Genomic DNA, 25,061 nt, shown 5'->3' on the forward strand with positions numbered 1-25,061 from the left:
AAAGTTAAAGAGCAATACAGATTGTGTTTAAATGATCTCCCTTTCTTTTTGTCCTTATAGCTCAAACAGTAAAAGCCAGTGGTCTGTTGATGATCCTATACCCTTTTCGCCAGTCTCACGTTGAAGATCTTTATGTAGAAGGACTTCCCAAAGGAATGTTTTTTCCTTTGTGAGACAGAGTTTTCACTCTTGCTGCCTTGGCTGGAGTGTAGTGGCATGATCTCGGCTCACTTCAACCTCTGCCTCCTGGGTTCAAGCAGTTCTCCTGCCTCAGTCTCCACATGGGGACTCAAAATCCTGACCTTGTGATACACCTTCCTTGGCCTTCCAAAGTGCTGGGATTACAGGCATGAGCCCCTGTGCCCAGCCTATTTTCTGTATTTTTTATCTTCCCGTTTTTAATTTATCTGGGTCCAGCCTTGAGTCAGTCATGCCAGTGTTAGCTTTTGAAACATGAACACCGCCCACACCTGGCTGGCTGCAACTTACATTTTCTCTTACAATGTTGTGCTGCTTTTGCTGAAGAAAATAGTACCATGTCTTGCTTTTAGGCCTGAGATTTTTAAAGCCTATATGATTCTTTTTGTAGATAGGTAGAGGAAAATGGCCTTGAATGCAATGCAATAATAAAGGATCCCACTTGAGATTTTTGTAGTATGCTTCAAAGAGCTGCGTGTTGCCAAGTTACCACTTTCCTTGTGAGGACACATGCTCCGTGAAGCAACTTCTGAGGCAATTTGCAATTTTTTTTTTGTTACTCTGTAGAAACCTCAACTGAAGATTTAGTTGTGCTCAAGCATTCAGATTGTCTTTTCTTAATTTTTTTTATGAGAGGGAGTCTTGCTCTGTCACCCAGACTGTAGTGCTGTGATGTGATCTCAGCTCACTGCAACCTCCCCCTCTTGGGTGCAAGCAATTCTCCAACTCAGCCTCCCAAGTAGCTGTGATTCCATGTGCCTGCCACCACGCCCAGCTGAGCTGTGTGTTTCTAGTAGAGATGGGGTTTTACCATGTTGGCCTGGTTGGTCTCAAACTTTTGACTTTGTGATCTGTCTGCCTCAGCTTTCCAAAGTGTTGGGATTACAGGCAGGAGTTACTGTGCCCAGCCTGTCTTTCCTTTTTAAAACCACCCCCGGTGATTAAATATGTACTAATGGATATTCCTTTGCAAAATATTGCCTAGTGAATATTAAATATTCTCACCTTTCAGACTTGAACTTATGAAGTCAATAACTGAAGTTTTACAGCTTGATACACCAGCTTCAGGAGGTATGTCTTCAGTCTTAAGTCAGATGAGAAGATTATGTGCAATAATTATTTAATGATTAACATTTATTTCTTTAATGGTATAGCTTCCACATGAAATAATACGTCTCTAACTATTAATTATTTTCCAGGATGAGAGAATTCATGTTGTCAAAATTCTAATACTCTCTAAAACAGTCAACTCATTTTCTTTGTATTAACCCATTATAAATACGTGTAGATACTGGATTAATGGGTAGACAGAAGTAAAACAACAATCTTTGTCCTACTTCTCAGATGCAAGATTTATTTGGCACAGTGCATCAAACAGTTTATTGTTCCGAGTCTATGCCAGTCAACTGAGGAAGCATTCGTCAAATCCTCATGATACCCAGAACATAAGAAGGTTTCCTTTTAGAGTGTGGAGCCATACATATCATGTCTTAATTGTTAGATGCATTTTCAAAGAAATAGAATTGATCTTCTCACTAGTTTTGGCTCTGGCGTGGTGTGGGGACGAAACAGTATGGAATTAAACTGTTTAGATTTACTAAAATCTAAATTTTAGATTGCCAGCAAGATATGTCCCTAGTCTCCCCATAGCAAATGTCGCCTGCTAGCTGTCTGTCTGTCTGTCTGCTTGTTTGTTTATTTATTGAGATGGAATTTTGCTGGGTTCCCCATGCTGGAGTGCAGTGGCATGATCTCAGCTTGCTGTATCCTCCCGCCTTCTGGGTTCAAGCAAATCTTCCTACTTCATGTTTCAAGTAGCTGGGATTCCTGGCACCTGCCACCATGGCTGCCTAATTTTTGTATTTGTAGTAGAGATGGGGTTTCACCATGTTGGCCAGGCTGCTCCTGAACTGACCTCAGGTGATCTGCCCGCTTCGGCCTCCCAAAGTGCCGGGATTACAGGCGTGAGCCACTGTGCCTGGCCTGGTAGCTGTTGTTGAGCACACCGAGTTCTGCTTTTTTCCAGCTTTAATGAATGTCTGGTTCTTCCTTTTTTTGTTCAGTGTTATCATTGTTTCAGTAATAAGTACATTCTGGAATCTTAGAAATAATTTTAGTCACAGGAATGAAAAAATACTGCCTATTTTATAGTAATAATATTTAGGCTGGGCATGGTGGCTCACACCTGTAATCAAGCACTTTGAAGGCCAAGGTGGGTGGATCACCTGAGGTCGGGAGTTCAAGACCAGCCTGACCAACATGGTGAAACCCTGTCTTAAAAAATAATAATAATAACAATATTTAACAACCCAAATTAGTAAACCCATTACATTTGGAAAACTTGTATTTTTGTGGTTTCAACAGCAAAGGAAGAATAGTGTGCCAGAATCACCAAATTAAGAAAGACAGTGGATCGGCTTTTCTGCAAAAAAGTTTGGTAAGCCTTCTTTTCCTCCTTTAAAGTATATTACTGAGTGATGTCTTTTGTTTTGTTTTGTTTTCTTTATATGGAGTCTTGCTCTGTCACCCAGGCTGGAGTACAGTGGCTCTCTGCAACCTCCGCCTCTCAGATTCAAGTAATTCCCTTGCCTCGCTCTCCCGAGTAGCTGAGATTACAGGCACACACCACCATGTATGGCTAATTTTTGTATTTTTTTTAGTAGGCATGGATTTCACCATGTTGGCCAGGCTTGTTTTGAGCTCCTCATTCTGTGATTCCCACGTTTTGGCCTCCCAAACTGCTGGCATTACAGATGTGAGCCACCACACCTGGTGGTAATGTTTTTCATGTTTTATCTTAGGAAAGTAAATACAATGAGTAGGACTCAGCTCAGGCTTTCTCTTACTGGTTTTTTTGTTTTGTTTTTTTTTTTTTTTGGTGATGGAGTTTCAGTGTTTTTGCTGAGGCTGGAGTGCAGAGTGGCACTGTTTTGGCTCACTGCAACCCTCACCTCCTAGGTTCAAGCGTTTGTCTTGCCTCAGCTTTTCAAATAGCTGGGATGGTAGGCACCTGCCACCATGCCTGGCTAATATTTGTATTTTCAGTGGAGATGGGGTTTCACCATTTTGGCCAGGCTAGCCTAAAACCCCTGACCTGAGTTGATTCCCCCTCCTCCCAATATACTGGGATTACAGGCATGAGCCACTACACCTGGACGCTCTTACTTTCCTTTTTTAAAAATTTAGATGGAGTCTCATTCTGTCACCCAGGCTGGAGTGCAATGGCGGGATCTCAGTTCACTGCAACCTCTGCCTCCCAGTTTCAAGTGATTCTTCTGCCTCAGCCTCCTGACTAGCTGGGATTATAGGCATGACCACCACACTTGGCTATTTTTATATTTTCAGTAGAGACAGGGCTTTGCCTTGTTGGTCAGGCTGGTCTCAAACTCCTGACGTCAGGTGGTTCAGCTGCCTTAGCGTCCCAAATTGCTGGGATTACAGATGTGAGCCACCATGCCTGGCCATCCTACAGTTTTTAATATGCATGGATTATGGAAATTTTACTCCTACGTAAGAGGAGAGAGTCGGGTAATGGAAGCACATATGCTTCTTACTGAGTCAATTTTTCTGTAGAGTCAAAGGTTTTCTGCAGGAGGGTTGACACCATTGGGAAGCCTCTTTTCTTTGGGCTTTACCTGTGCCTGGGTGCCACTCTGTACTAACGGAGAGAGCTTTGGCAGTAGCCACCACTGGGCATTTGAAGGTACAACCTCAGCCAACCTGTCTTTTCTATCTTGTTCCTTAAATACTTCATCAACACTTCAAAATACTTAGTTTTAATTTTTCACTCAACATCTTTTGCCACCCAAAGTTGCTCTCTGGCCCATTTTTATTCTGCTTCTCAACAGAATTCTAGGTTATTGTTCTCTGCCCCCGATTTTTTATAAAAATGTTCAAATCTTGTGGACTCTTCCTTGGCTCTCTCTGTCTCATTTTCAGTCTCTCAAGGCCCCTGCCCTCATCCTCTCTAGACCAGAGAGTGCCAGCCAGCAGATTCATCCTGAGCTAGCTTGCTTTCTTTTTTTTCTTTCTTTCTTTCTTTTTCTTTCTTTCTCTTTCTTTCTTTCTTTCTTTCCTTTTCCTTCTTTCTTTTTTTCTTTCTTTCTCTTTCTTTTCTGATAGAATCTTTCTCTTGTCACCCAGGCTGGAGTGCAGTGGCGCAGTCTTGGCTCACTGCAACCTCTGCCTCCCTGGTTCAAGCGATTCTCCTGCCTCAGCCTCCTGAGTAGCTGGGATTACAGATGTCTGCCACTATGCCTGGCTAATTTTTCTATTTTTTTAGTAGAGATGGGGTTTCACCATGTTGACCAGGGTGGTCTCGAACTCCTGACCTCGTGATCTGCCTTCCTTGGCCTCCCCATGTGCTCAGATTATAGGCATGAGCCACTTTGCCCAGCCTCTTTCTCTCTTCTTACTGTGTCTTACAGATAATCCCACGCTGCCCACCTCTTAAAAATATTATATTGTCTGTGTCTTTGAGACTCTCATTCCTGGCCCTGAAGATGCTCCTCATACCAGACCTCTATATTGACCTATCTGCTTGACCCCTCCTCAGGCTTCATGTGTCCCAGACCAAGTCCCCATTTCCCTCTCCATGAGCTCTTCTCGGTCTACCAGCTGCCCAAGCCAGATGCCCAGGAGTTACTCTGAGGTATGATTGTCTCCCTTTCCATATCCAGCCTAGCAAGGCCTGCTGAATCTGGCCGAACACAAAGCCCAGGTTCTGTGCCATCCTCCTCCACTGCCCTCCAGTGCTCAGTTAGAGCCATGCCACAGAGCAGCCAGGTCAGGCTCATTGAAAGTAGGAGGTGGAGCCTGTCATTCTCTGGACTGTCATATGTAGTGCCTTCCACTGTACTTGGAGTAAACGTCACAGCCCCTGATTGGGTCTGCAGGGGCATGGGTGAACTGCCCTCTGCCGTTCCTCTGCTTTTCCCACATGCCGTCTGTGGATTGCTTGCTCTGTGCCAGCCACTCTGGTCATCTGTGTGCCTTTCTTCTTCTCAGGTCACAGCCTCCTGGCACTGTTGCGCTGAGGACTGATGTTTGTGGACTGCTGTTAGTTGAGGGCTTTCTGTGCGTCTCCTTTCTATTACCATCACAGTTGAAACATCACCATGTTGGGGAGGTCTTCACTTAGCACTGTCTCACCTCAGCCTCAAGGCTCACTGACTCATCCGCCTTTCATTTTCCACAGAGCGCTGTTGGCTGACTTTTTCCTCCTGCTTCAGCACAGTGGCTCTGACAGCCCAGATCATGCCTGTCTTGTTTACTTCTCAAGCAGGTTCTCAAGTGATTCTCCTGCCTCAGCCTCCCAAGTAGGTGGGATCACAGGTGTGCACCACCACACCCAGCTAATTTTATTTTATATTTGCGGTAGAGATGGGGGTTGCACCATGTTGGTCAGGCTGCTCTGAAACTCCTGACCTAAAGTGATCCCTTCACCTTGACCTCCCAGAGTGCTGGGATTACAGGTGTGAGCCACCGTGCCTGGCCAGGAATGGATTATTTTTATGCTTCCCCTTTTGAGATGTTGCCATGGCATTTGTAAACTGTCATGGTGTTGGTGGGAGTGTAGTAGCAGTGAGGACGACCAGAGGCCACTCTCGTCACCATCTTGGTTTTGGCTGGCCGCTTTTCTACTGCAACCCATTTAATCAGGGTCTTTATGAACTGTATCTTGTGCTGACTTCCTTCCTCAGCCTGTGACTCAGAATGCCTTAGCTATCTGAGAATGCAACTCAGTAGGTCTCAGCCTCATTTTACCCAGCTCCTCTTGTAGATGGAGTTGCTCTGGTTCAAATGCCTCTGATAGTATTGCTGCTGTCTTTATGGTCCCCGAAAGGGGAAAGGAAATCTTAGGATTTTCATTGCTGTGAACCACTGCAAGTATTGAGGAAATAATCACTACTTCCAACCTCGTAATCCTGAAGTGATTTGGTACCTGTGAGTCAGGTGTTGGAAACTGGGCAGTGTGGAAGACAGTGCCCTGCCCCATGCATTCTGGAGCATTTAATCTGCTGGGGAAATATGTAGTAAGTAGGAGATATTTACTATGGAAGTATCTCCATAGTAAATATGGAGTTATGGTCCATATTTACTATGGAGAAGGGGTTATGGTCTGGGAAAGAAGTGGAATAGGGGGGATAACGAGGCAGAGGGTGTGATTGGGACAGCCTTGGTGATGCGTGATGAGCACATTCTGCAGTTGGTCTCACCTCTTTCTAAAACTTCCAGTTTTCACTCTCAACCCCAACAAATGGTTCTTTTTTATTTTATAGAAAGTTTGTCAGAATTAGGTTTATATATTTTCTTGTTGAATTTACAGAATAATTTGATTTAACATTACTCTCTAGTATGACTGAAAGCTTCTAACCTTTTACTGTTACTTATTTATGGGTGTATTTCTTTTTATAGCTATGATTATTTCGCTTTGTGTGATTTCTCAAAAACACGTGTTTCTTATGTCAGAGAGCTCCTACACTAGATCCCTTCAGATTTGATGCTAATAACATGAAGTAGGAATTTAAGACAAGTCTTTAGATGTTAGAGGAAAGCCAGTCTAATAACAAATAAATAAATAAATAAATTTCAAGTTGACATTCAAGTTGAGTTTTGGAGGTGGGGGAGGCAGTTTGGTAAATGAGCGCAGAAGTAAGGAGAAAGGTCTGGCAATAGATATCATTTTGGATTTTGTGTTAGTGTTTTGATAGCAGTTGTTGATCGCACCGAAATAATTTATCAGTGAGCTTCCTGGCAGCTCCCTGACTTTTCTTTTTAAAGAAACAGGGTCTTGTTATGTTTTCTGGGCTGGGCTAGAATTCCTGAGCTCAAATTATGCTCCTTTCTCAGTCTCCGAAGTAGTATCTAGGGCTACAGCCATGCGCCACCATGCACAGGTTTGAGCCACTCCTAGCCATCCTGTTGCAAAATATTTAAATGTTACATTCAGAGGTGCATGGGAGATCTGTATATAAATAGCACCATGTAAATTGCTTGAATATTTGTTTTTAGAGTTCTGTTTGGATGTGGCTTCAGAGCAGGGATTAGTAAATTCATTTTTACTTTTTTTATTAAGGCAGATTCTCTGTTGTTCAGGTTGGAGCGCAGTAGCTCACTGCAGCCTCTGCCTCTCAGGTTCAACTGATTCTCTTGCCTCACCTCCTGAGTAGCTGGGACTACAGGTGCCTGCCACCACACTCAGGTTTTTTTTTTTTTTTTTGGTAGAGACAGGGTTTCACCATGTTGGCCAGGCTGGTCTCGAACTCCTGACCCAAGTTATCCCCCTGCCTTGGCTTTTCAAAGAGTTGGGATTACAGGCTTGAGCCATGGTGCCTGGCCATTTTATTTTATTTTATTTTTTTCCGTTTTTAAATTACAGTTTTTATACCGATTCAGAAGTAGAGAAAATAGTACGATGAACACTAAAATACCCATTCCTCAATTTCTGTGATCATTAAGATTGTCCTACATTTTGCTCTATTTCTTTTCCTCCCTTTGCAGGAATGTTGTAAAGCAAATCACAGTCTTCACATCATTTTACCTGTTGAGTGCACATCCCCAAACAGCCACTGTCTCCTCACGTCTGACAAAATTAACAATGATTTTTTTGGTTTCAACTCATTGTTTTCTTTATATCTGGATCCAAACAATATTCTTGTGCTAACTTTGGTTCTTCTGCTTCTTTTAATCTAAACCAGCCTCTGATTACTACTGTTATTTCATATTCCATGAATTCTTTGTGGAAAGTTATTTCTTTTAAAGTAGAATGCTTACAAGGTTGAAGGGGTAAAGAATATTGATCTTGTGGTTGCAGCTCAGATGAAAGTGTAGCCTGAAATGTGCCAGTGTGCAGCAGCAATGGAGGAGGGTTATTAAAGGTCACCAGCGGGAGTAGCAAAAGGCTGCTTCCAAATAGTATTTACAGGCTGGGTGCGATGGCTCATGCCTGTGATCCCAGGACTTTGAGAGGCCGAGATGGGCGAACCACCTGAGATCGGGAGTTTGAGACCATCCTGCCCAAAATGGAAAAACCTCGTCTCTACTAAAAAATACAAAAATTAGCCAGGCATGATGGCAGTTGCCAATAATGTTAGCTACTTGGGAGGCTGAGGCAGGAGAATTGCTAATCTGGGAGGTGGAGGTTGCAGTGAGCTGAGATTATGCCACTGCACTCCAGCCTGGGTGACAGAGCAAGACTCCCTCTCAAAAAAAAATACTACTTAGGTTGTATTCTTTATATTCTATAATAATTTTCTTTCTCTGTCATCCTAAGGGTATTAAAAAAGTTTTATCTTTTAGAATCTCTGAAGATCTGTTTTAAGACCAAAACTTTGAAGCACGTTGAAATGATTTGTATGTGGAAGGACTACCGGAAAACGTTCCTTTCAGAAGTCCCTCGTGATATGGAATTCCAAGGCTGGAAAACATCAGTCAAGTGGGCAACTGAATTAAATTTTTATTAAAAGGTAAGATCATCTGCAGAAACAAATTAAGAAGAGATGAACTTGATGAAGATGGGCCTTTTGTTCTCATCGCATCATGACTTCTTTGTATTTACAATTAATATTTAGATTCACTTATTGAACAAACATTTATTTAGTATAAGCATTAGATGTGCAAAATTGGGTGTGACAAGAACCCTGTCACTGGGGGCTTAATAGTAAGAAAAATACAATGAAAAATTATTGAGCATTTTGGGGTAAGAAAGCATATTCAGTTACTGTCTCATTGAAGATCAATGAGAAAGTAAAAGCAAAGTATTATAAGTTCCATCAAAGAAAACCATTTAAGTTTTTGTTTTTGATGTTATTTCTTTAGTAAACAGCTGCTATCATTTCAGACCACTTGCTATTTAGGCCCTTAAGAATTTTCACCAGAAGGCATGTAAAGAAAGACGAGCATTTGTAAGGGATTTAACGTTCACCATTTGCCTGTGTGACTTATCCCCAGAGCTGTAATTTTACTAACAAATTTTTCAGAAGCCAGTTAGCAGCTGCACCTCACCAGCCAGCCACCCTCAATATCCAGTGCTCTTTTGTTCTTCTGTTTCTCCTCAAACTTGGTTACTCTCACAAAGTCTTATAAACTTGCATTTCTTTTCTTTCCTTTTTTCTTGCTCCGTCACTCAGGCTGCAGTGCAGAGGTGTAATCACGGCTTGCTATAGTTCCAAACTCAAGTAATACTCCCACCTCAGCCTCCCAAGTAGCTGGGACTACAGATGTACACCACCACGCAAAGCTGATGTTTTTATTTTTTGTTGTAGAGATGGGATCATGCTGTGTCGCCCAAGATGGTCTTTAACTCCTGGCCTCAAGTGGTCCTCCTGCCTCAGCCTCCCAAAGTTCTGGGATTATATGCAGGTACAAGCCACCTGTGCCCAGCCCCCTATTTATTTTAAATAACAGCTTTATTGAAATGTAGTTAGCATACCTTACAATTGATTCATCAGAGTATGCAGTTCAGTGGTCTTTAGAGTGTTCATGGAGCTGTGCATCTGTTGCCACAATCAATTTTAGAAGCTTTCATTACCCTATAGAGAAATCTACATTTCTTTGCCATTAGTTCATACTCCCCCTATACCCCTGTGCTCCCATAGGCAACTGCTGATCTGTTTTCTGTCACTATAGAGTTGCATAATCTGGACCTTTTATAGAAATAGGATTGTGCAATACGTGGGGAACTTTGGTGGCTGGCTTTTTTTTTTTTTTTTTTTCCGCCCCTAGCACAATGTTTACAGAGTTTCTTCATGTCATGGCATGTGTCAGTATGTCTTTCCTTCTATGGCTGAACAATATACTCCATGGTAGAGTCACACCACATTGTATTTATCTGTTCATCAGTTGATGAACATTTGGGTTGTTCTCATGTGTTGGCCATTATGAATAATAGTGCTCTGAAGATTCATGTACAAGTTTTTGTGTGGACATATATTTTTATTTCTCTGGGATAAATGCTTAGGAGAGAAATCGTTGCAGTCTATGATACTGTACATTTAGGCTTTTGAGAAACTGTTTTCCAAAGCGGTTATACCAGTCAGGTGTGGTGACTCACATCTGTAATCCCAGCCACATGAGAGGCTGAGGTGTGAGGATCACATGAGCCTATGAGTTAAAAAAGACCAGTCTGGGCAAGATAGCAAGACCCTGTCTTTATTTAAAAAAATAAAATGAAAATGACAAGAAAAGAAACACCCAAAGTGGTTAAACCATTTTATGTTCCAACCAGTAATGTATGTGGGTTCCAGTTTCTACATTTTCACCAACATTTCTTCCTTTGAGGCAAGATCTCACCGTGTCGCCGTGGCAGGAATGCAGTGGTGTGATCATGGCTCACTGCAGCCTCAAACTCCCAGACCCTCATGATCCTTTTATGTTAGCCTCTTGTGAAGTTGGGACTACCTTCACGTGCCACCACACTCAGCTAATTTTTGTATTTTTAGTAGAGACAGTGTTTCACTATGTTGCCCAGTCTGGTTTCAAACTCCTGGACCCAAGTGATCCACCTGCCTTGGCCTCCCAAACTGCTGGGATTTACAGGTATGAACCACCATACCTGGTTATCTCTCTCTTTTGTCTCTTCCCTTCCTTCTTTGGTAGATGGAAGAAAATAGTATCCATGTCTTGTTTTTAGGCCTGAGACTTTTAAAGCATATGAGGGAATATATGATTGTGTTTATAGATGTTGAGCAGGAGATAGCCTTGAATGCAATGTGGTATTAAAGGATCCCATTAAAGATATTTGGAGTATGCTTCAAAAGAGCTGTATGTTGCCAAGTTACCACTTTACTTGTGAGGACACATGCTCCATGAAGCACGTGATGAGACAATTTGCAATTGTTATTTTGTTTTGTTACTCTGTAGATTTAGTTGTGCTCAAGCATTCAGATGACCTTTTCTTAATTTTTTTTTTTCCTGAGACAGAGTCTTGCTCTGTCACCCCGGCTGGATTGCAGTGGTATGATCTTGGCTCACTGCAACCTCTGCTTCCTGGCTTCACGAAATTCTCCTGCCTCAGCCTCCTGAGTAGCTGCGATTACAGGCACCTGCCGGCACTCCAGGCTAAATTTTGTGTTTTTAATAGAGACGGGCTTTCACCATGTTGGCCAGGCTGGTCTCAAACATTCAACCCGTGATCTGCCTGCCTCGGTCTTTCAAAGTGTTGGGATTACACGTCTGAGCCATCACCCCCAGCCTGTCTTTTCTTTTCAAAACCACCCTTGATGATTAAATGTTAAATATGTACTAGTGGATAATACTTTGCTGAATATTGCATAGTGAATAGTAAATGTTTATTCTCACCTTTCAGACATGAACTTGCTAATTCTACATGTGAAGATTTACAACTTGATAAACCAGCTTCAGGAGGTAGGTCTTCAGTATTAACTCAGATGAGAAGATCGTGTGCAATAATTATTTAATGCTTACCATTGATTTTATAACGGTACGTTTCACGTGAAATAAAATGCCTCTAACTACTAATTATGTGTCAGGACAGGAGAATTCACGTTGTCCAAATTCTATTACTGTCTAGAACAATTAACTCCGTTTGTTTGTATTAACCCATTATAAATATGTGTAAATATTGCACTTATGTGTAGACAGAACTAATATAACAGTATTTGTTCTACTTCTGAGATGCAATATTTATCTGGCATAGTGCATTGAACGTTTATTATTGAAGTCTACACCAGTCAAGTGAACAAGCATTCATCAACTGTCTGTGATACCCAGGACATAAGGTTTCCTTTTAGAGTATGGAGCCATGCATATCATCTCTTAATTGTTAGATATGTTTTGAAAGAAATGGAATGGATTCGGTTACTGGTTTTGTTTCTGGAGTGGAGAGGGACAAAACAGGATGGACTCACACTGTTTAGATTTCCTAAAATGGAAGGATTGCCAGCAGATCATATTTCTGGTCTCCCCATAGCAACTGTTTTCTTTCTTCTTCTTCTTCTTCCTATTTTTTGAGATGGAGTTTTGCTCTGGTACCCATCCTGGAGTGCAGTGGTGTGATCTCAGCTCACCGCAACCTCCACCTCCTGGGTTCAAGCAGTTCTCCTGCCTCAGCCTCCCATGTAGCTGCGATTACAGGCACAAACAACCATGCCCATCTAATTTTTGTATGGTAGAGTTGGAGTTTCACCCTGTTGGCCAGGCTGGTCTTGAGCTCTTAACCTTAGGTGATCCACCTGCCTCAGCCTCCCAAGAATCTGGGATTACAGACACCTGCCACCATGCCCAGTTAATTTCTGCATAGGTAGTAGAGATGAGGTTTCACCATGTTGGCCAGGCTGCTCTCAGACTCCTGTCCTCGAATGATCCACCTGCCCTGGCCTCCCAAAATTCTGGGCTTACAGGTATGAGCCACCCACATTTGGCCAGTGATTGAATTTCATTTTATTTATTTATTTATTGAGATGAAGTTTCACTCTCGTTGCCCAGGATGGAGTGCAATGGTGTGATCTTGGCTCATGGCAACCTCCGCCTCCTGGGTTCCAACAATTCTCCGGCCTCAGCCTCCCGAGTAGGTGGGATAACAGGTATGTGCCATCATGCCCAGCTAAGTTTGCATTTTTAGTAGAGACAAGGGTTTTTAATGTTGGTCAGGCTGGTCTTGAACTCCTGACCTCAGGTGATCTGCCTGCCTCCACCTCCCAAAGTGCTGAGACTACAGTTGTGAGCCACCACACCTGGCCCAACTCTTGACTTTTTATACCTGTTGTATTATTTTAATGTTGAGTAAATAAATGCTAGCTCAAATGTTGTAGTTCGGGAGAATCTTCTGTTTCTGTTACTTTAAAAAATTATGTTTATAACTCCAGTAAGTGTTTTTCTGAGTCCAGTAAGGTTACACTGATGTTTATGTTTTGAAAATATTACCTTTCCCATCTAGTACTATATGTATGACATAATATTAGCTGACGTGTTTTTCTGGCTTTATGATGTGGTTCAGATTGTTGTAGAAAGTCTGTCTGTATCTACATTGGCTTAAAGTAATGGGATTTTGTTTTTTGAGCTGGAGTTTTGCTCTTGTCACCCATTCTGGAATGCAACGGCACGATCTCGGCTCACTGCAACCTTCGGCTCCCAGGTTCAAGTGATTCTTCTACCTCAGCTTCTCGAATAGGTGGGATTCCAGGTATCCACCAGCACGCCTGCCTGATTTTAGTATTTTTAGTAGATGTGGGGTTTCTTTCCCCATGTCAGCAAGGCTGATCTGGAACTTGTGACCTCAAGCGATCCGTTTGCTTGGGCCTCCCAAAGTGCTGGGATACAGCTATGAGCCACCACACGTGGCCTATGCTTTTATCGTATTGTTAATTTAGTACTATTCTAAGTAAAAATAATTTGCTATTAAAGTATTATAAATTGACTCTAACCGTTTTATAAATGTAAGTGCTTTTTTATAAGATGAAATAGATTATGTTGTGGGGCTTTTTTTGTGACGGTGATTTATTAGATTATTTTGTTTAAAGACAATAATTTGCAGCTGTTGTGACATTATAAAAAATCTTTGCATTTTATAATTTTAAAGCAGCATTAGTGATAATTACCTTAGGGAAAGATAGTTTTGTTTTAATCTGTAAGTATGATATTCAAGTTTAGTGTACAGCAAAGGATATTAAACTTCACTCAGCACTAATGTGTTATATGGTGCACTTAAAACTTTAGTACAAATGTCAATGTTCAGCAAATAGACTTTAAGACATAATGATAGCAAAAAATGGAGCTATTCTGATGGGAGATTGTCGGTTATGTTTAATTTTACTACTTCCCATGCTCTTGACATTTTTTGTTTCTTTGAGAGAGTCTTGCTCTGTCACCCAGGGAGGAGGGCAGTGGCATGATCTCAGCTCACTGCAATGTCCACCTCTCAGGTCCAAGCGATCCTCCTGCCTCAGTGTCTGTAGTAGTTGGGCCTACAGGTACATGCCACCATGCCGGGCTAATTTTTGTATTTTTAGTAGAGATGGCATTTCACCATGTTGGCCAGGCTCGTCTCAAACTCCTGACCTCAGGTGATCCACCCACCTAGGCCTTGCAGGATGCTGAGGTTATAGGTGTGAGCCTGTTCAATGACTAGCTCTTGAATTTCTTTTCTTTTTTTTTTTTTTTTTTTTTTGAGACGTAGTTTAGCTTTTGTTGCCCAGGCTGGAGTGCAATGGCTTGATCTCAGCTCACCACAACCTCCTCCTCCTGGGTTCAAGCAATTCTCCTGCCTCAGTCTCCCAAGTAGCTGGGATTACAGGTGTACACCACCATGTCTAGCTAATTTTGTTTGTTTTTAAGTAAAGACGGGATTTTTCCATGTTGGTTAGGCTGGTCTCGAACTCCAGACCTCACACCTGTAATCCCAACACTTTCAGAGACCAAGGCAGGTGATCTGACCACCTCGGCCTCCCAGAGTGCTGGGATTACAAGTATCAGCCACAGTGCCCATCCCAGTTCTTGACTTTTTATAAATGTTGTATTATTTCAATCTTGAGTAAATAAATGCTAGCTGAAATGTTGCCGTTCAGGAGAATCTTCGGTTTCTATTAGTTAAAAAAATTATTTTTATAAGTCCAATAAGGTTACACTAATGTTTATGTTTTGAAAATATTACATTTTCCATTGAGAACTGTATATATTAAATAACATTAGCTGGTATGCTTTTCTGGCCTTATACTTTGGTTCAGACTGTTAGAGAAAGTCTGACTGTATCTACATTGGCTTAAATAATGGGATTCTTTCTTTCTTTTTCTTTCTCTATTTTATTTAATTTTTTTTGAGCTGGAGTTTCCCCCTTGTCCGGCATGCTGGAGTGCAATGGCATGATCTTGGCTCACTGCAACCTCTACCTCCTGGGTTCAAGTGATTCTCCTGCCTCAGCTTCCCGAGTAGCTGGGATTGCAGGCACCTGCCCCCACACATAGGTAGTTTTTGTATTTTTAGTAGAGATGGGTTTTCCCATGTTGGCAAGGATGGTCTCGAACTACTGATCTCATGTGATTCACTGACCTCAGCCTCCCAAAGTGCTGGATTACAGGTGTGAGTCACCGCACCCAGCTGTAATGGGATATTTTACTGTAGACTTTGATAATCAGAATATTAGCATTTGGGGGGGTTCTTTTTATTTCTTTAATACTATTTTTTGGACTCAATTACAATAACAGAAGTAAGGAACGAATTATAAAAGTTAAAGAGCAATGCAGGGCATGGTGGCTCATGCCTGTCATTCTAGCACTTTGGGAGGCCAAGGCAGGTGGATCATGAGGACAGGAGATCAAGATCATTTTAGCCAATATGGTGAAACCCCATCTCTACTGAATGTACAAAAATTAGCTGGGCGTGGTGGCAGGCACCTGTAGTCCCAAATACTCAGGAGGCTGAGGCAGGGGAATTGTTTGAACATGGGAGATGGAGGTTGCAGTGAGCTGAGATTGTGCCATTGCACTCCCACCTGGCAACGGAGCAAGACTTCGTCAAAAAAAAAAAAAAAATTAAAGAGCAATACAGATTGAATAATTATTCTTTTCTACAAACTGTATTTAAATGATATATATTTTTTTCAGTTACAGCTCAAGCTGTAAAAGCCAAAGGTCCAGGATGATCTTGTACTTTTATTCCAGTCTCACGTCGAAGATCTTTATGTAGAAGGACTTCCCAAAGGATTGTTTTTTTCTGAGACAAAGTTTTCACTCTAGTCACCCAGCGTGGAGTGCAGTGGCATGATCTCGGCTGGCTGCAGTCTCTGCCTCCTGGGTTCAAGCAGTGCTTTTTCCTCAGCCTCCTTATTGGCCAGGCTGGTCTCAAAATTCTGAGTTTGTGATTTACCTGCCTTGGTCTCTGAAAGTGTTGGGATTACAGGTGTGAGCCATTGTACTCAGTGCCTATTTTACATATTTTTATCTTTCATTTTTCTGGGTCCAACACTAAATCATGCCAGTGTTAGCTTTTGAAACATGAACACTGCCCACATCTGACTGGCATGCAACTGACATTTTGTTTTAGAGTTCTGATTGGCTTCATCTGAGGGGGACTCTGTGATGTCACAAGGGTGGGTTTTCAGGGAAGTCACAGGGACAGTATGGGCCTGGAGATGTGTTGCCTTCTCCTCAGAGCGAAGCCTGGTAACTGCAGTGTCTCAGCTAGGTCCTGTGTGTTGCGGGCTGGAAAAGGGCAGTTGACAAACTCTGATCCGGTACAGTGTTTATGTAGGTCAAAAATAGAAAACTGTGTCCAGGTGTGGCTGAGGTAGGGGGATCCCTTCAGTCCAGGAGTTCAAGAGCAGTCTGGGCAACATGGTGTGACCCTGTGTCTGTAGTTTTACCTCAGCCTCCCAGCTACTTGAACCCCAGGGTCCAAGGCTGCAATGAGCTATGATCCCACCACAGAACTCCAACCTGTGAGACTGAGGTAAACCCTGCCTAAAAGAACAAAAAGAAAACTATCCAAGTCTGCAAGAGTAGGAGACTTCTTAACTAAAACATGAGGCTTCCTGAGCCCTGTAATCCCAGCACTTTGAGGGCCGAGGTAGGAGGATGGCTTGGGCTTAGGAGTTTGAGACCAGCCTGGGCAACACGATGAAACCCTGTCTTTATAAAAGATAAAAAATTTAGCTGGATGTGGTCCACACCTGACCTAATTCTTGTAGAGATTAGAGGTGGTCTAGCAATGTTGCCCAGGCCAGTCTTGAACTCCTAGGTTGAAGCAATCGTCTTACCTTGTTCTTCAAAGTTGTTGGAATTACACACATGAGCCACTGCCCCTACCTGGGTTAGGCTATTTAATAACATAAGAAAGTGCTCAGGCAGCTCAGTGGCTCATCCCTCTAATCCCAGTACTTTGGAGGCTGAGATGAGCGGATCACCTGAGGTCAGGGGATCGAGACTAGCCTGGCCAAAATGGTGAAACTCTGTCTCTACAAAAAAATACAAAACTTAGCAGGGGGTGGTGGCAGGCTCCTGTATCCCAACTCCTCAGCAGGCTGAGGCAGGAGAATCATTTGAGCCTGAGAAATGGAGCTTGCAGTGAGCCAAGATCGTGCCACTGCACTCCAGCCTGGGCGACAAGAGTGAAACTCTGTTTCAAGAAAAGAAAGTTAAAGAGCAATACAGATTCAATAATGATTCTTTCCTGTAAATTGTGTTTAAATGAGATCCCTTTTTCTTTTTGTCCTTATACCTCAAGCTGTAAAAGCCAAAGGTCCGGTGATGATTCCATACCCTTTTTTCCAGTCTCATGTTGAAGATCTCTATGAAGAAAGCCTTCCCAAAGGAATTTGTTGTTGTTCTTCTTGAGACAGTTTTCACTCTTGTCACCCAGGTTGGAGTGCTATGGTGTGATTTTGTCTGACTGGCTCTTGGGTTCAGGCAGTTCTCCTGCCTCACAGTCGCCCACCACCATACAAGACTAATTTTTGTGTTAGTAGAGAAGGGGTTTTTCTGTGTTGGCCAGGCTGGTCTTGAACTCCTGACCTCAGGTGATACTAGGTGGAATAAGGGGGATGGGTGTGATTGGGGCAGCCTTTATGATATGCGATGGGCACCTTCTGCAGTTGACTTCACCTCTTTCTAAAACTTCCACTTTTTACTCTCAGCTCTTAACAATTGGTTCTTTTTTATTTTATAGAAAGGTTGTTAGAATTAGGTTTATATAGTTTCTTGTTGAATCGACAGAATAATTTTATTTAACATCATCCTTTAGTGTGACTGAAAGCCTCTAATTTTTTACTGTTGTTTGTTTATGGGCATATTTCTTTTTCCAGATATGATAACTATTTCATTCTGTGTGTTTCTTATTTCACAGAGTTCCTATACTAGATCCTTTCAGATTTGGTGCTAATAACATGAAGTAAGAATTTAATACAAATCTTAGATGTTAGAGGAAAGCCAATCTAAGATCAAAGAAGTTAATCTCTTTCAAGTTGAGGTGTGGAGGTAGAGGAGGCAATTGGATAAATGAGTCCAGAAGTAAGGAGAAAAATCTGGCAGTAGATGTAATTTTGGATTTTGTAGTGTTTTGATAGCACTTGTTGATGTCACCAAAATAATTCATCAATGAGCTCCCTCACAGCTCCCCATTTCTTTTTAAAGAAACCAGGTCTTGTTATGTTGTCTGGGCGCGACTAGAACTTTTGGGCTCATGTTATCCTCCTGCCTCAGTGTCCTAAGTGGCTGGGGCTGCAGGCATGTGTTAGCATGCCCAGCTTTGAACCACTCTGAGCCATCAGGTTGCAAAATATTTAAATTTACATACAAAGGTGCAAGGGAGATCTCTATATAAATAGCACCATGTGAATTGCTAGAATCTTTCTTTTTAGAATTCTGTTAGGATGTGGCTTCAGAGCAGGGAATAGTAAATTAATTTTTGCTTTATTTTTGTTTTTGTTTTTGAAGCAGATTCTCACTCTGTTGCCCAGGCTGGAGTCCAGTGGCATGATCTTGGCTCACTGTAGCCTCTTCCTGCTGGGTGCAAGTGATTCTCTTGCCTCAGCCTCCTGAGTAGCTGGGATTACAGGTACCTGTCACCACATTTGGCTAATTTTTTGTGTGTGTATTTTTGGTAGAGACAGGGTTTCACCATGTTGGCCAGGTTGGTCTCTTAACTCCTGACCCAAGTGATCCACCTGCCTCGGCCTCCCAAAGTGCTGGAATTATAGGAGTGAGCCACTGCTCCCGACCATTTTTTTTAAAAACATTTTTAAATTATAGTTTTTATACCTATTCAAAAGTAGAGAAAATAGTATGATAAACACTAAAATACCCGTTTCTCAATTTCTGTGACCATTAAGATTGTCCACATTTTGTTCTGCTATTCTTTTACCTCCCTTTGCAGGAACATTATAAAGCAAATCGCAGTCATCGCATCATTTTATCTGTTCAGTGTGCATCCCCGCACAGCCGCTCCCTCATCATATCTGACAAATTTAGCAATAATTTTTTGGTGTCAGCTCATATGTAGCCCTTAGTCGAGTTTCCTTACTCTTATGTGAACAGTATCACATTTCCTCATTATCTGAAAACATGTTGTTTTAAATCTGGCTTTAAACAGTCTTCACGTGATAACGTTGGTTGTTCTGCCTCTTTTAATCTCAATCAGCCTCTGCTTACTATTTTTCATTCCCATTCCATGAATTCTTTGTGGAAAGTTAATTCTTATTAAATAGCATGCTCACGAGGTTGAAGGGGTAAAGAACATTGATCTCATGGCTGCCGTGCAGATGAAAGTGTAGCCTGAAATGCGCTACCGTAAGGCAGCCAATGGAGGAGGGTTATTGCAGTCACGAGCAGATAGTAGCAAAAAGCTGCTTCCAAATAGTGTTTATGGCTGGGCACATTGGCTCATGCCTGTAATCCCAGCACTTTGGGAGGCCAAGGTGGGTGGATCAGCTGAGGTCAGGAGTTGGAGACCAGCCTGGCCAACATAGTTAAGCCCTGTCTCTACTAAAAATGTACAAAAATTATACAGGCATGCTGGCAGGCACCTGTAATCTCAGCTACTTGGGAGACTGAGGCAGGAGAATTGCTTGAACCCGAGAGGCAGAGATTGCAAGGAATCGAGATCATGCCACTGCACACTAGCTTCAGTTATGTTGTTTATTGTCTATAATGATTTTCTTTCTTTCTCTTCTGTTTAAGGATATTGAAAAACAAAGTTTAATCTTTGAAGATTGTTTTTAAGACCAAAAATTTGAAGGACATGCAAATGATCTGTGTGTGGAAGAAGTACTGGAAGACATTTCTTTCAGAAGTCCCTCATGATAGGGAATCCCAAGGCTGGAAAACATCATTCAAGTGGGCAATCAAATTAAATTTGTTATTAAAAGGTAAGATGATAACCTGCAGACACAAATTCGGTGTCTTCCCTAAGAAGACATTAGTTTGATTAATTTGGGCCTTTTGTCTCCCTCTCATCATGACTTCTTTGTACTTACAATTCACGTTTCGTTTCACTTAGTTTCACTAAGATTTAGTTCACTTAGTTTCACTTTGTACTTACAATTTCACGTTTTGTTTCACTTAGTTTCACTAAGATTAATTTAGTGTAAGTATCAGATGAATAAAATATGCCCTTCCATACAGAATACAGTGTAAGAGTTGGGCTAGGGTGTCATCAGCTTTTAGAGAGTGATTGCAGCTAATTGACTCCTTGTTCATTCTTGCATTTATTCAGTACAGAAGGAGTAACAGAGGTTTTAAGTTAACATGCTTGTGGATAATTAACATGGTTAAAAGAGTGGTTTTAAGAATGATAAAAACTTTTGGTTCTGAGGTCCAGAATAAACACCATTGAGAAGTAATTCTTTTTCAACCTCCCCCTTAGAGGAGCAGCTAGCATGAAGTTTACATGAGTAAATGGAGTGGAGAAAAAGGAATGTGGGGTAAACAGACTTAGCCAGGGAAGCTTTTATTATCTTAATCTTCACCTTATGACTTAAAGCTCGAATGTAAGAACTGGCTGTCTTCAGCCTGGCTCATTAAAACTTTTTGGCTTCCCAAAGGTTTGAGACTGTGTTCTATACTTTCCTAATATTTCCCTTAATATTTTTCCAGCCACCCTGAGTGAATCCCAGCACTGCCCTACATAAAATATATCCTTCATTATATTTCCTATTTGATGTCTGACTCCCCCTCCTCCTTCACTAAAATGTAAGTAAGGGATGGGATTTTGTGTTTTGTTCTGTTGTAACCCTAAATACCTAGAAGGTGCTCAGTAAATATTTGTTGTTTGAATGACTAAATCAGCCTATTATTGAATCAGTCAGTCCTGTGTGGAAGGGACTTCCCATACCAGTGGTGCATATCTGTATGATAGCTGGCATAGGGAGGGATGTGGTCAGAATGGCTCTGTCCATGTGGACTAGTTTTGCTTAGCATAATCCCAGCAGGCTCCTATTGGGGTTAAGCCACAGTTTCAACCTTATTAATTAGTATCATTCTTTAATCATAAAGCCAGAGGATGTTAAGATTGGAATTGATCTGGGAGACTATTCAGTCTGCTTTTCTGCTTATTGATGTGACAATAACAGAGCCTAGAGAAAGTAAGCTGATTACTCACAATCGTAAAGCTTTAGAGGTCAACCTGAAATTAGGCTTCTGATGTGAGATTCTGTAGTGTTTCCTTCATGTGTTCCCCCTGGCTGAGACAGTTCATGGGCTTACAGGTTTGACATTTTTCTCTCCAGTCTCTAAACAGAAGCTTTTATGTGGACATTCTAGGTTAGCACAGATGGGCAATGACCCTGCAATGTGTGCATGTTCCCAAAGGCTGACCACTGTGGATGGGAACTATCCCAGATGTGTCAGGAGTACCACAGGCGTGCTCACTTCTCCATTCACTGGAGCTGTATACAGTGGAAAGGAAACCCAAATCGACACTTTGCTTCTTCAGTTCTTTTATTATGTGTCACAGTCCAGTATGTCTTCATTTAAATTCAGACTTTTTGATGAATCATCAGACCAGCTGCAGGCCCTTTGGGTCAGAAGTCTTGATCTCACCAACTGTTCCTTTTCTTAATGGACTTCCTTACTTCAGGCATTTGTGTGTAGCTGGTCCATTGTGGAGTTGTCAGAGGGGTGTGGAGCCCTCTGTTTTTTGGACAGTCGGTTCTCTCTGTGTAGCATGTCCTGAAGCGGGGCTGTCTCCATTCTCTTTGTGTGTGAAGTCTTGTGTTAAGCAGGGTGAAGTGAGAAGAGGACTCCTAAAGAGAAAACCTCCTTTAGCATTGGCTGAAACATATTTGTGAACTGACCAAGATGTAATTGGATAGCATGAAAAAGGCTAAAATTTATTTAATTTCTTGCTCTCTGGTTTGTGGTACATGGTGCCTTAAATTGAGTTTAGAAGAAACTTTGCAGATGGAATTTTGTTCTGTTGCCCAGGCTGGAGTGTAGTGGTGTGATCTCATCTCACTGCAACCTTTGCCTCCTGGATTCAAGTGATTCTCCTGCCTCAGCCTCCCAAGTAGCTGGGATCACAGGCAGCTGCCACCATGCCTGGCTAATTTTTATATTTTTAGTAGAGACGAGGTTTTACCATATTGGCCAGGCTGCTCTCAAACTCCTGACCTCAAACGATCTGCCCACCTCGGCCTCACAAATTGTTGGGATGACAGATGTGAGCCACTGCGCCCAGCTGAGGGTGTCATATTTAATTCTACTCCCTGTGGCCTCTTCTACAATACCAATCATGCACGGAGCCCATGGTTTTGCTGCACCTAGTCTTACTCAAACAAAGGCTCTGGACTTTCATAGTTTACACTGACATATTCTAGTTTGCCCCTGAAATGTACTCTGAGGATGCTGATTTCCAGATAGCCATTCTTGGCTTCCAGATAGTTATTTTTGGGTGAAGGGAATTTCAAGTATTTTGAGTATAGTAACCACACCACTTAGCTTCATTTTGGTTTGGTTACAAAATTTATTTTAGCTTAGTTTTCTTAGATTCAGTGGGCAAAGACAGAGCAGAAGCTTTTGGGAGGCTGAGGTGGCTAGATCACGAGGTCAGGAGTTTGAGACTGATGTGGCCATCATGGTGAAATCCTGTCTTTACTAAAAATACAAAAGTTAGCTGAACATGGTGGTGCGTACTTATAATCCCCACCACTTGGGAGGCTGAGGCAGGTGAATTGCTTGAACCCAGGAGTCTCTTGAGAAGTTGGGACTACAGCACATGCCATCATATTCAGCTAATTTTTTTTTATTTTTAGTGGAGACAAGGTTTCTCTATGTCACCCAGGCTGGTCCACTCCTGGACCTAAGTGATCCACCTGCCTTGGCCTTTCAAACTGCTGCAATTACAGGTGTGAACCACCATGCCTGTTTTTTATCTCATTTTTCTCTCTTCCTTTCGTTCTTTGGTAGATGGAAATGTGTCAGGTACCAGCTATTCATCCAATGACTGCTCCTCAGTTCCAAATTCACCCTTCACTGCCTGCTCTGCAGACATAGAGGTGGGTTCCTTAAATGCTTCCTCTGTCAACTGGTGTATTATTAAATGTTGTCAGTACATGGTGCTGTTGTAAGGGGCGTTCTAAGAGGCTTTTGTTTCTAGTTGTGTGCACATCTTCACAGGCGCTGAGCTTTTGCTGCACCAGGCTGCTGCCCTGCATGGTGCTTAGCAGCAGGCAGTGACCAGCAGTTTCTCTGCATTTGCCTGGGTGGTTTTGCGGTGAGACAACTGTTTACTGATAGGTTAAGCTAGCACCCTAGATGGTGGATTTTCAGCAAATTGCAGAGGGCATATTGCTAGCATGTTCCACCATGTGGTAATGCAGCACTTCTGCCATTGAATTACTCATGACTGTGCCCTCTCCAAGGGGCCTGGATCTCAGCCTTAGTGGGGAATCCCTTGCTTGGTCACTCTATCTTAGTGTAGGGATAGTAGGAAGTTACTGCTCATTGTAACAGCTGGTCCTGTACTTTGTTTTTTTGAGGCAGGGTCTCTCTCTTTTGCCCAGTCTAAAGTGCAGTGGTGAAATCATGGCTCACCGCAGCCTTAACCTCCTGGGCTGAAGCAATTTTTTCACCTCAGCCTCCCAAGTAACTAGGACTACAAGTGTGTGCCACCACACCTGGCTTTTCTTTTTTCTTTTTCTGGTAGAGCCAGGGTCTCACTGTGTTTCCAAGGTGGTCTCAAACTGCTGGTCTCAAGCAGTCCTCCTGCCTTGGCTTCCCAAATTGCTGCAATTGTAAGCATGAGCCACCATGTCTGGCCTCTGCTAGCCCTATGTTCTCTAGAGTTCTCTTTACTTTTGTAGCCAATCTCTCATATGGTGTTTTCCTGTTACATAGTTGCTTTTTTTATTTTAAATTTTTCCACTTTAAATTTTGGGTGATTTATGTCTTTTGATTGGACTCTGACAAATACAGAACTGATGCTAGGAAGGGTTCTGGGAGAAAGACCCACACAAATGGGATTTGGGCATAGGTTTGGTTATCCAAGGGGCAGCGTTGAGCTTCTTGTCAATGGGAAATGGGATGCTGGTGATTTTCAGGAAGTGACCTCATAATGTTTCAAGCTGCCACTTACTGTTGATTGTGATGAAATGCCAGCTGAGACACATGCCTTAGGAGCTAAGTGGCTTCTGTACTTGACCACGATGAAGACTGGTGTGGGGAGGGTCCTTTTGGATGCAGTCGAGCAGGGGCACCTAATTTCTGAATCACAGGCGTGTACTTGGCCACACAGCAGGAGGTGAGCAGCAGGTGGGCGAGCAAAGCTTAATCTGTATTTACGGCCACTCCCCTCTTTGCCGCCTGATCTCCACCTCCTGTCAGGTCAGTGGCAGCATTAGATTCTCATAGGAGCAGGAACCCTATTGTGTAACTGTGCATGCAAGGGTTCTTTCTTGCTCTGTCTTTATGAGAATCTAATGGCTGATAATCTGTCACTATCTTTCATCACCCCCAGATGGGACCCTCTAGTTTCAGGAAAACAAACAAGCTCAGGACTCCCACTGATTGTACATTATGGTGAGTTATATGATTATTATATACTACAGTGTAATAATTACAAAGTGCACAATACATGTAATGTGCTTGAAATATTCCAAAACGGACCCCCTGCCCCCAGTCTGTGGGAAAACTGTCTTCCATAATATTGGTCCCTGGTGCCGTAAAACCTGGGACTGCTGCCCTTGAGCAGTCACAGAGAGAAAAACGCAAAGCTCACGTCTTAGCATAAGTCACGTTCTAAGATCCAGAGAGCTTCCATGATAGCCCAAACACAATTCCGTATTTCTTGTTTCCACAGGGTTGATATTATTAAAAATCAAACACAATCTTAAATGTGTGAATTGCTGAATTACAATGACAGTTGAATTCACTGCATCACCAAGGTTCTCATGAGAACATTGGGGCACTAATAGGTGA

The 25,061-nt window shown here is 42.3% G+C and overlaps 1 protein-coding gene across 49 annotated transcripts in view; it reads left to right on the plus strand.

Annotated features, from left to right (window-relative positions):
* The window catches only part of LOC128929312 (uncharacterized), a 58,031-nt gene that overhangs the window by 8,893 nt on the left and 24,077 nt on the right, over positions 1–25,061 (plus strand). For 23 of the 49 annotated variants that reach the window (XR_013524739.1, XM_078344955.1, XM_078344945.1 and 20 more), the window contains 10 exons: positions 1,211–1,269; positions 2,563–2,635; positions 4,754–4,849; positions 8,500–8,666; positions 9,465–9,561; positions 11,507–11,565; positions 12,646–12,743; positions 19,827–20,014; positions 23,052–23,140; positions 24,601–24,662. Coding sequence is in view for 32 of the 49 variants with exons in the window: in XM_078344955.1 (XP_078201081.1) it covers positions 19,888–20,014; positions 23,052–23,140; positions 24,601–24,662 (278 nt within the window). In the remaining 17 variants the exon portion in view is untranslated. Of the gene's footprint in view, positions 1–1,210; positions 1,270–2,562; positions 2,636–4,753; positions 4,850–8,499; positions 8,667–9,464; positions 9,562–11,506; positions 11,566–12,626; positions 12,744–13,197; positions 13,343–18,584; positions 18,706–19,826; positions 20,015–20,741; positions 20,838–23,051; positions 23,141–24,600; positions 24,663–25,061 lie in introns of all 49 variants that reach the window. The other 26 variants (XR_013524753.1, XR_013524745.1, XR_013524741.1 and 23 more) reach the window with 15 other exon arrangements.

This window comes from Callithrix jacchus, chromosome 1, assembly GCF_049354715.1.
Source record: "Callithrix jacchus isolate 240 chromosome 1, calJac240_pri, whole genome shotgun sequence".
In the NCBI taxonomy this organism is placed as follows: domain Eukaryota; kingdom Metazoa; phylum Chordata; class Mammalia; order Primates; family Cebidae; genus Callithrix; species Callithrix jacchus.